Raw genomic sequence first — 11,899 nt, 5'->3', positions numbered from 1 at the left:
AAGATGTGCAACGCAGTAATCCAGAAGCAATAATTTAACTATTAGTTACACGTTTACTGTGGAATTGAAGACAGTGTGTGTGTGTGTGTGTGTGTGTGTGTGTATGAGAGAGAGGGAGAGAGAGAGAGAGAGACCGGCATGGGGGTAGGGCCATGATCAAATAAACTCTCCTGAAAGAGATTTGAGCAGACAGGAATCCTGTCAGAACAGATTGAAAACACTGAGCATTCTCCCAAAAGAGCTTTACGGAACTAAAAATTCTATTTTTCTAAGATTATTAATAATAATAATCTATATCTATATTTATATCTACAGTATATCAGTTTGCCTTTAATGAGCAGTCGGAGGTGACTAAGTGAATAACTCCATCAGACTCTAAAGGGAATCCATCCTTCATTATCTGGGTGATACCACATGATGTACAGTATAAATCCAACTTTCTAATCTGTAATCAACAAAACCCAATCCAGAGAAACTTTATTATTTTTAATATCTCTGCATTTCTGTACTATACAATCTTTAGGGTGTTATACTATAAGAGTTTATGTTTTATGTAGAATTTTATTTCTACTTTATTTTCACAATAAAAAGACATGCAGGCGTTCCCAAATTGCCCATAGTGTATAAAAATGTGTATGTATGTACAGTATGTATGTATGTATGTATGTACAGTATGTATGTATGGATGGATGTATGTACATACAGTATGTATGTATGTATGTATGTATGTATGTATGTATGTACAGTATATATGTATGTATGTATGTATGTATGTATGTACAGTATGTATGTATGTATGTATGTATGTATGTATGTACATACAGTATGTATGTATGTATGTATGTACAGTATGTATGTATGTACAGTATGTATGTATGTATGTATGTATGTATGTATGTATGTATGTACAGTATATATGTATGTATGTATGTATGTATGTATGTATGTACAGTATGTATGTATGTACAGTATGTATGTATGTACAGTATGTATGTACATTATGTATGTATGTATGTATGTATGTATGTATGTGCTCTGCGATGAATTGGCACCCCGTCTAGGGTTTCCTGGGATAGGCTCCAGACCCCCTGCGACCCTGCATACAGGATAAAACAGTATAGGCGATGAGTGAGTGAGACATTTCACACCTCATCTATACCACATGCCGAAGTTCTTGAGGAATGTTTTTCTATATAGATTTCTTCTTATTATTTATATTTATTTCCTTCTTTGGACATTTTTAAGGTTGTGATTGGAAAGAGGAGAGAGTTGAGTTTTGCTACTGTGCATCATGTCAGAGAGAAGAAGGAGGAGGGAGAAAGAGAGAGAGAGAGAGACCTAAAGAAAGAAGAGAGGGAGGGGGGAAGAAAGAGAGAGAGAGAGAGAGAGAGAGAGAGAGACTCGCTCACTCACTCACTCGCTCGCTCACTGAGTCTCTCACTCACACAGAGGAAAAGAATGAGGAAGAACTCGCTCTTCCACTCCGGCACGTTTCAGTCTTTCTCGGGTCTGATCTCTCATGTGATCTGATGTGATCTGATCTGATCTGAGCGGCTTTCCCCCATGTGAATGGGAAAACGGGAGCGACCCTGAGCTGCGCTGCGGGTTCCTTATCGCTCCTCCATCCGCCGTATAAAAGCCGCGAACCGAATGCGAGCGCGAGCAGTGCGGCACCGACCACGCGCGCGCCGTCTCCTTGCGTCTCCGTCCGTGTCCGAAGGTAAGCGCTCGTTCTTCACCGACCGTCTCGCGCTACACTTCATCCGAGAGCCGACTATTTTAATCATCAGACATTCATCCATACATTTCCCCCTGTCTCTGTTGGGTTCGGAAGTGCCGCTGTTTCGGGGCTGAAAGACAACCGACCGAGCGCGCGAGCTTTACAATTCCATTCGATTCGACTGCACCGAATAGCCGCGCGCTGATGGATGTATTGTAACGGCGGGTGGGAGAGAGGTGAGGGGGATTTCGCGCACGCTTATTTATTTATTTATTTATTTATTTTTGTAAAGCCTTATGTCTTATCTGAATTCATTACGAATAGTGTTTCTTTATATATAGAAGGAATGTCAGGTAGGGAGCGCGAGACCGCGTGCAGATGCGGATGCAGCCCCGGTGCTTAGCCCCGGCACAGCAGCACGGAGATCAGAGCGAGCCGATTTCACTTAACATAATCATGATCCGGCGATTTTATTTCTATGTAGTTTATTTTTGCTCGGCGCGTGCCTGCACGCGCTGTGCATCCGCGTGGAAGTGTGTGTTACACTCCGGTGATCACCCTTCATAAAAGCGTTCAGTGCGTGTAAGGTGCCAAACCAGATTAATTTTTTTAAAATATATATTTTTCGTGCGAGAAAATAACAAATATAACTTCCAATCGAATAGATCTGTGGGATGCTAAATAAATAAATAAATAAATAAATAAATAGAGATGGGACCGGCTCATCTTACTCGAGGATTTTGTCGATTTTCTGTACCACCAAATGCACCCTTTTATATGCTTTTATTATTTATTTATTCGTTTATTATAATCGAACCCTTATCTTGTGCACTAACAATTAAAGTATTTTTTATTATTATTTATTTTTTCTTTCCCTCTCTTTTTTTTATTTAGAAAATTAAATTTTTTTTCTCTTATTTCACTAAAGACATAAATCTCTACACTAACACTGGGATTATAAGATAAGGGTAAGTGTGTGTCAGATTTCCTGTTTAGCCTTTGTTAAATAGATTACATTTACACGCCTGTAGGTAAAGTGTGTGTGTGTGTGTGTGTGTTGTGTGTATGTGGTGCATCTTTTGCCTGCAGGCGTAAATCAGAGGCATTTCCCTGTCGCTTGATCGTCTCTTTAGAGCGTACGATAGCACACCGCTGTCCCAGAACAAACTCTGCATGCACAAGTAAATGTAACACGGCGTATTAGTCTGGTCATAAGAATATAAAATATAATTAATTGCAGGATGCATCACCTCCTTTTTAGTTATTCACATGAGGCAAGTCACCACAAGTGCTGCATTAACGGCGTACATCGATCCTGCTTGAGCTCTGCCCTCTCCAACGTTGCAGCACTACTTCACTTTAATGCATCTTCTTAAACCACATTCCTTCCCTTCCCTGCACTCGTTCATCCCTCCCTTGTTTTGCCATTCCGCAGGTTTCCAAAGCAGCCGACGGTTCATTTTTCACTCGTGGCAGAATGATGAGGCAGTCAGAGGTTTCCTCGTTCCTCTCCACGGGGCTCCAGTGTCTTGCGGTAGTGGCGGCGTTGCTCTGCAACATCCATCACGTGACAGCAGAGAAGGTTCAAGACCACAGTTCAGACCATTCCAACAAATCAGGGACCTGCGGGGGTATAGTCGAGTGTGCCCCTGGAGTGATTCTCCCAGTATGGGAACCCCAAAACCCCTCTTTTGGGGACAAGGTGGCGCGGGCCACTGTGTACTTCGTGGCTTTGGTTTACATGTTCCTCGGAGTTTCCATCATTGCAGATCGTTTCATGGCGTCCATCGAGGTGATCACCTCCCAGGAGAAAGAGATCACCATTAAGAAACCCAATGGAGAAACAACCACCACCACTGTACGCATCTGGAATGAAACAGTGTCCAATCTTACCCTCATGGCCTTGGGTTCCTCTGCTCCAGAGATCTTGCTTTCTGTCATTGAGGTTTGTGGTCATAACTTTGACGCAGGTGACCTTGGACCTTCCACTATTGTTGGAAGTGCTGCCTTTAACATGTTTGTGATTATCGGAATCTGCGTCTACGTGGTTCCTGATGGAGAACATCGCAAAGTAAAGCACCTTCGTGTTTTCTTTGTCACCGCTGCCTGGAGCATTTTTGCATATCTCTGGCTCTATTTGATCCTGGCAGTTATCTCTCCGGGTGTTGTACAAGTTTGGGAAGGCCTCCTCACGCTTTTCTTCTTCCCCATCTGTGTCGTCTTTGCCTGGATTGCAGACCGCCGTTTACTCTTCTACAAATACGTCTACAAACGTTACAGAACTGGCAAGCATCGCGGGATGATCATTGAAACTGAAGGAGACCGTCCTCTTCCATCCAAAGTGGACATTGAAATGGACGGGAAGATGCTCAACTCCCATGCTGTGGATTTCTTGGATGGAACCTTGACTCTGGACCTGGATGACAAAGATCTTGATGAAGAGGAGGCCAGGCGTGACATGGCAAAGATCTTGAAAGAGCTAAAGCAGAAGCATCCAGATAAAGAAGTAGAGCAGTTAATTGAGCTCGCTAATTACCAAGTTCTTAGTCAACAGCAGAAAAGTCGGGCGTTCTATCGATGCCAGGCGACACGACTGATGACCGGAGCTGGGAATATTTTAAAGAAGCATGCAGCGGATCAAGCACGAAAAGCTGTCAGCATGCATGAGGTGAGGAGCGACATGGGAGAAAACGAGCCAATTTCCAAAATCTATTTTGATCCCGGATCTTATCAGTGCCTGGAAAATTGTGGCACCGTGGCGGTCAATGTGGTGCGCCGCGGTGGAGATCTTAACCAAACGGTTTCAGTTGAATTTCGCACAGAAGATGGGACGGCAAACGCAGGCTCGGACTATGAATTCACTGAAGGTACAGTGGTCTTCAAACCGGGCGAGACTCAGAAGGAGATCCGCGTTGGGATCATCGATGACGACATCTTTGAGGAGGACGAGAACTTCCACATCCACCTCAGCAATGTCCGCATCATTCATGAAAGCGACGAGGCAGAGGATGCTGAGGCCAATCACGTGGACACTATCGCGAGCCTTGGCATGCCTTCGACCGCCACCGTCACTATATTCGATGATGACCACGCTGGCATCTTTACCTTTGAAGAGCCTGTGATGCACGTGAGCGAAAGTATCGGCGTGATGGAGGTGAAGGTTCTCAGAACATCAGGAGCTCGAGGTGTGGTTATGGTTCCTTACAAGACCATGGAGGGCACAGCGAAAGGAGGAGGCGAGGATTTTGAGGACAGCCATGGCGTGCTGGAGTTCCAAAATGATGAAATCTTGTAAGTTACTTTTAATCTTTTTCTGCATTAGTATGTTTAGTGACAGAGCATCTCTGAAGGCTCTACCTTTGAGTTTAAGTGAAAAGTTAAAATTGGCTTTTGATCTAACACTAGGGTTCCAAACTCAGCTTTAGGGTTGAAATCGTCTTCTCCCTGAGCGTAACTCCAGCAGACCCTTCCCTGGTGCTCTGTCAGTTCAGGAATCATGTACTGTTAAGTTTTGGATGAATGTCTGCATGATGGATGCTGAAAGTCTGTGCTCATGACATTATGGTGTTGCTGAACAATTTGTCACACAAGATGACGAAGAAGATGTCATCCTGTACCACTTTCTAAATGTTCTCATTTCGTCTATCTATTTATCTATCTCCTTTTATCTACCTTTTAACTCATCTTCTGTTTGTATTCTCTGTGCTCTCTTCTGCCGAGACTCAGCGTCGAATGCTGAAGAATGCTAAAAAAACCCATCTGGTTTGCGTATCAGTCTAGGATCAGAGATTTGTAGCTCTTTGGAAAGTCGTGTTTGTGTCTCCTGATGGCTGGATGAAAGAGAGTTGTGGGTTTATTCTCAGTTTTTAACTGATCACGTGTAGGGTTTGACATGATGCATGACCTTTTCATTCATTTAAGATCTTAGCCCTTACAGGATGTGTTTGTTTCCTAATCAGACGCTCAGGTCCAAAACAAACCTCAACACTCTCTCACATGTTCCCGCCACACCAGAGCATGGTCCTTCAGACGAGTGAATAAAACGACAAAGCTACAGATAAGAAATGACATCGGCTATGATTCATGGCTATAAATAAGACAATTCAAAGCGAATAAGCTTTTTCATAGCAGCGCTATGCGTTACCACTCATGGTACAAATTAAGCCCCTCCCACTCCCTCAGGTTTAATATAGCTGGATCAGCGAAAGGGTGAGAGACCACTACAGCTTTGTGGTGGAAATGAAAAGGGACACTACTGCACATGAGCTGATCTGTGTTGTTTAAACCTCATACAATAAGCCTTATAAACAAGTTTATTCCAAGTAGTTTTAATTAGCAATAGATTTACAGTAAATAATGGGATAACTGCTTTGAATTTATTTCAGAATAAAAATATATCCTATATTCAGAATAATATTTTTTTTTAGAAAAAAATATTTTATATAGTAATTACATTTCTTATAAATAATAATTGAAGAAATAATAATAAAAAATATTAATTCTAGATATGTCAACAATATTCACAAAAGGCAATAAAACAATTTGGAGCATTTAAATAAACATCATGGCAGGGATTTGTTTTGCCAGCGTTTCCTTATTCCTTAGAATCCTCTCTGCATCACCTCTGGCCATAAAACCTGTTTCTAGGAGACTTAACATTTGTTATGTTTTTGAATCTTAAACCTCAATATGTAATGCTGATTTGAATAATGTAGTTAAAAAGATAAATCTGACATTTAAAAAAATTGACAAAAATGTACATTTTATAAAGACGACACAGAAAAAGCTCCCAAGCACCATAAAGGGATGAATATTATAAATATCATTTAATTTAATGTGTTTAAACGATGCTGCAGAGCCAGAGCAGGAAGTCGTCTTTGATATGTTAATGCATTTCTGATGTTTTATAAACACCCATGGTGACAGAATTAAAGATGTCACACACTCTTTCTCCGTTCCTCAGAGTGAACGCTGAGTCAGTCCTTAAGAATGCCTGAGATACATTCTTAAAAACCCCTTAGCTGTCCTAGAGACAATTGAATGATAGAGTAAATGAATCAACGGGACTTCAAGCATCTGCGATTCTACTGAACGCTGCTTTTTCCTACAAGCTTCGTCCCTGACCACTTGTGTTAAAGTGATTTAAAAAACACTCGTTTTGCACCTTAGGAGAATAAACGCAGACAACTTTAACTTCAGTTTGGAACACAGTCCCCCCCTTGGTCATCTATAGAATGTCTTCCCCGCTCGGGACTCTTTAGGAGGTCTTTAGATTGTCTTCAGGCCCGCCTTTAGGATAAATACTTTAGAATACATTAGGTGTAAAGACATGTATGGGGTGTTAATATTTAAAGCGTCGTAGAGACATGTGTAACAGATCTCCATTCTGAATACAGCCTTGACTTCTGTTGCTTTCTGTAATGCTTTAGTTCCTCATTAGAGCTGTGCACGGTGGTTAGCACTGTGGTCTTGCACCCCTGTGATCAAGTCTCATTTTGGGTCTCTGTGCATGTTCTCCCCGTGCGTGGTATGTAAATGCTGTTTCTAAATTGCCCATAGCGTGTGAATGATGCGTGTGTGTGCCCTGCGATGGATTGCCACCCTTAATAGGGGGTCCCCTGCCTCATGCTCCAGGCCTCCTGCGACCCTGTTAATGATAAGCGCTATAGAGTAAGAGTTTTTCATACTTTAGGTAACTTTAAAATCTTAACTTCTCCTAAATTTGTAAATTCCTTAGTAATATACCAACGCATCTGCAGAAAAAAAACTGCTACAATCTACATGAGTTTATGAGAGTATTTACTTTTGCGTTTATGCATGTTTGGCTCAATACCGCCACCTATTGGACTGGAGTGCGGTGCAGAACATAGACGGAAAAAAAATCTCTCTCTGTACGAGACATGGCATTTAATATCTGAAAACCTTTAAGAAATAGAGCTGCTTGAGACAAAATCAGAAAATAAACATTAGTTTGAATTGAATTGGCACTCTGCCTCTGACTCACAGCTTTGTGACGCAAGCACTGAATACTTTAGAGATTTAAGAGCTGGTTTTTGAGATCGAATTTTTTTTTACTTCATTGCATTATGAATCAAACTTTATTAGATTTTGTGGATATGTCAGAAATATCTCTATATTGTTTTTGTAAAAAATCTATAATTCTGTTCATGAACATTTTATTTATTTAGACCTGATTGATTAAAAAGTCTTTGTTTATAAATTCTTTGATGTTTGTTTGTTAAACATAGTAAAGTTTCACTTTAAATAATATATGAATTTTAACATTTGTGCTTTAAAAAAAATAGAAACTAAAAGATGAAGTAAAAGTAAAGACAAATAGTGTGTAAAGGGACAAACTGAGACTGGGATCTGCTCCAGAAGCTGAACTCTTTAGAACTCTTTAGTTTCTCATTAGAACACTGGACTGGCTGAAGGTTCTGTCTGAAGGATCTGCGTCATTAATGATATCTCTGTGATTATTTCACTGGTTCCTTTACTCATATTGTAAAGTCGACGTGGTCCACAAGTCGACTGTGTAAGACAAGTGTAGGGCCGAAGCAAGCGTGAGCCGTGTGTTTTAAGGCAGATTCGAAGCAGATGTTGAGGGTCAGACTTTCCGGGGCCTGTTGGGCCGCTGCATATTTTCCATCGCGTAGTGCTGCGAGTGCCTTTAAGTGGATTTTAATAACACTCCTTTAATGAAATGATGGGGGGACGTAAGGACGGAGGGACGATGGTGAGTAAATGTGTCCTGCAGCTGGCGCTGAATCTCTGCTTTTTTTTTAAAGAAAAAAAAAACTTTGCTTGCATGTGAAGTTTTAATATTAAACGATTCCGGAGCATATAATTAGAACGTTGTGTCATGTTTCTGGAATATGTGATACAGCCTCACATCATCGCTAGATCTGTAAAAGATTTCATGATTTTATTTTGTTTATTATAAATGGTTATTATTTTTAAAAATTCCTTCCATCGTCTTAGGGGAAAGAGCGTATGACTTTCTGTTAAAGAGCAGAGAAGCTCCCTACTAAATTCTATAAGGCTGTTTAACATCACAGATGTGGCAGATGTGTAGATAAAACAAGTGCACATTCATCTTTTTTGTGACACGTCCTCGACTTTTTTCCACCATTGTGCGCCATTTTATTCGCTGACTCGTTGCCGTTTGTACACACGAGGCCATACAGGTCAACTGGTTTATGGGAGCAGATCTAAATGAGCCCAGGATTATAGTGTCATATATTGCATATGTGTTCTATAAAGTAATTTAGGGTCATCTTGCTGAAGATAAGACTAACATATTAACGCTTCTTGTGAAGATTAAGGTGTCACCACAGGTGTGAGAAGATGAGTAAAAAGTAGTGTGAAGAATAAATAGTGCACAAAGATAAAAAAGAACTCTGTGACAGGAGGAAAATTTGGAGCACGAACAAGTTATTGTGTAATGGAAAAGGTGAACATACTTCATAGAGCAATAATGTAATAAATCGGTGAGAGAATATTTACAGAGTGAACTCAGCACAAGTGTCAGGATGGACAGATCAGGATGCAGCGAGAGCTGGAATTATACACCTGCACAGTCACAGGTATGACAGGGTCATGAAGTTTTTCCTTTCCAAAGAGCTGAGAATGTCTTATAGAATGGACAGGAGAGGACAAGAAAGGAGAGGACAAGAGTCAAGGGACAGGACAGGCGATGAAAGAACAGGACAGGATAGGACAGTAGAGGACAGGACGGGCAACGAGAGATAATGAGAGGACAGAACAGATGATGAGAGGAAAGAACAATAGAGGGCAGAGGTCCGAGCCGAGAGGTACTGATAGCAAGAGTTCAATCTGATCGGGAATAAAAAAATAAGAAACATAAGCTGCAGATGGTTTTCAGAAAAGTCTCTCCTAGTTTACAGTTTCTTCGAGGTTTGGTGTGATATAAGTGCAGATTACATACGGAAACAGTTCTTACACACTTTAAAAATAAATAAATAAAAAAATAAACAAGACGCTTATTGAGAACCTGTCGAATCTATGTTCAGAGCTAACGGCTACTTAAACCACATCTCTGGCATAGTGTTACTGTGATTGACAGGGAAGTGAGTTCATGCCCCTCCCACCTCACCCCGATCACAAATGGCTAAGGAATGATGGGGTGTAATGACGGAGGATGACAGGTGGGGTAGAAAGATGATCCGCACAGTGGAAGGTTACTTTTCCTGTTACAGGAACGCTAACAAGCTTGAGTGTATAAAATGTACCGAGACCAGATCTGCCGCTTGAGCGTACGAGCGTACAACTTTGTCATATTGTGAAATAGATACACTCAGGATAAGCAGTATAAAAACATTAATATGAGAATGAATTAATGAATGAATTAATAAAATTCACTCCTCTTGGATGTTAATCCGTATTGTGTTCATTGTAACAAGTCTTAGGGTCAGAGTTGTTAACACCTGTATAAAATGTACCTGGGACGGGGTTATGTATAAGCTCAAGGTGTGATTTAACTACTTCTGTCCAATATGCAAATGAATTTTTGTAGTGTCTGAAAAGTTGTAGCTACAGAATCAGTGTGGCATGAATATTCATAGATGATATTTAAATAATGACTCATTGTTAAAGTACAGAGATGTTACAGGCTGTGTTATTGTTGTTATTATCGCTATTATTTCATCAACAGAATTGGAAGGTGGAGACTGGAACCGGACGTGCCTGTTCTCCACACACACACACACACACACACCATGATCGGCCACCTGTCAGTTTATTGTCAAAGATAATTTATACCTCAGAGCTATGGAACTCTGAAATCGGATTGGTCAAGAGGTTGGATTTGATTAATTTCCTATAACAGCAGATCAGGATGGAAAGTAGGAGGTTACGCTCCTGATCATTTTGTAGGTTTGAAAGATGCAAAAGTCATTCATTTTAAAAGAGATTATAAAGATGAAAGTAATTTGTTGTTTAAAGTGAAGATTTAAGGAAAGTTTTTAATTTGTGATTCGTTTAGTTGTTAATTGTGTTCTATAAAAAACGACAGAAGAAAAATGTCAGAGGTGAAAGAAACTGGAACCACATTATAGATTCACTGATAATCAATCTCCTTATTGATTAACTGACCAATGAACAATCACAGATCAATACAATCCATATATTTAAAGGATGAATGTCTTTTTCGACTGTGTAAGAAGTGTGTCAGTGGAGTGTGTAAAATGCGTGGAGTGTTAGGAGGGTGAAGAGTGTGTGATGTTTTTGTTGCGTGAGGAGCTTGTTGAATGTGCGAATCCTGAATGTAACCTGTGTGAGGAGCCTGTAAGGAGTGTGTAGAATGTGAGGACTGTGTGAGGAGTGTGTGTAGTGTGTGAGGAGTGTAAGGAGTACGTAGTGTATGAGGAGTGTGTGGGGGAATGTGTGTAATGTTTGAGGTGTGTGTGTGTGTGTAGTGTGAGGAGTGAGTGTAGTGTGTATGTGTAGTGTGTGTGTATGTGTAGTATGTAGTGTTTCTACGCCCTTGAACATAGCACAGGTGCAGGAAGGACAGATTGCTCTGGGAAAAAAAAACTGAAAGAAGAGAGGAGAAGGAGAGAAAGGAAAGAGCGAATGAGAAAATAGCTGATCTACATTGTGTAGCCCGAGGCTGTCTCCACCCTCAATACAACTCCACGCCAAAGTCAGAAGAAGTTTCTCAACCAGAAACTCTATTTCTCACTCAACACACTCAACTTCCTGTGTGTGTGTGTGTGTGTGTGTGCATGTGTGTGTTGCAACCTTGTTTCTTTATGAAGCCATCGGCAAAATACCCAGAAGCACTTCAACAATGCTGTGTGTGTGTGTGTGTGTGTGTGTGTGTGTGTGTGTGTGGAAGCAACCATCTGCACCATCATTAAAGGAGACAGCCATCAGATGGTTCGGTCCCTGAGGATGGTCAAAGAGAAGAAAAGACAGAAATGTCCTAAGACAGGAGAACAGGGGAGGGGAAAGTGTTTATCCCAGAGATGAGAGTGAAACAGACAGGACTCTCTCTCTCTCTCTCTCTCTCTCTCTCTCTCTCTCTGTCACTTTATTAATAGCTGTGGTTCAATTAGCCGTGACCTCTAAACACAGATTCAACAGGTTCTTTAGCATCTTGCCTTATCTGACCCGAGTGTAAGTGTTTAAGATTTCAGAATTTCAGTGTTTCAGTAT

At 40.9% G+C, this 11,899-nt stretch overlaps 1 protein-coding gene across 2 annotated transcripts in view; it reads left to right on the top strand.

The window, feature by feature from the left end:
* Positions 1 to 1,468: 1,468 nt before the first annotated feature.
* The window catches only part of slc8a1b (solute carrier family 8 member 1b), a 58,285-nt gene continuing 47,854 nt past the window's right edge, over positions 1,469 to 11,899 (top strand). For both annotated transcript variants that reach the window (XM_053509538.1, XM_053509539.1), the window contains exons 1-2: positions 1,469 to 1,720; positions 3,156 to 5,011. In XM_053509538.1, the coding sequence (XP_053365513.1) occupies positions 3,198 to 5,011 (1,814 nt within the window). In that variant the 5' untranslated portion in view covers positions 1,469 to 1,720; positions 3,156 to 3,197. The remainder of the gene's footprint in view (positions 1,721 to 3,155; positions 5,012 to 11,899) is intronic.

This window comes from Clarias gariepinus, chromosome 13, assembly GCF_024256425.1.
Source record: "Clarias gariepinus isolate MV-2021 ecotype Netherlands chromosome 13, CGAR_prim_01v2, whole genome shotgun sequence".
Lineage (NCBI taxonomy): Eukaryota > Metazoa > Chordata > Actinopteri > Siluriformes > Clariidae > Clarias > Clarias gariepinus.
This window is presented reverse-complemented; position numbering and strand designations above follow the sequence as displayed.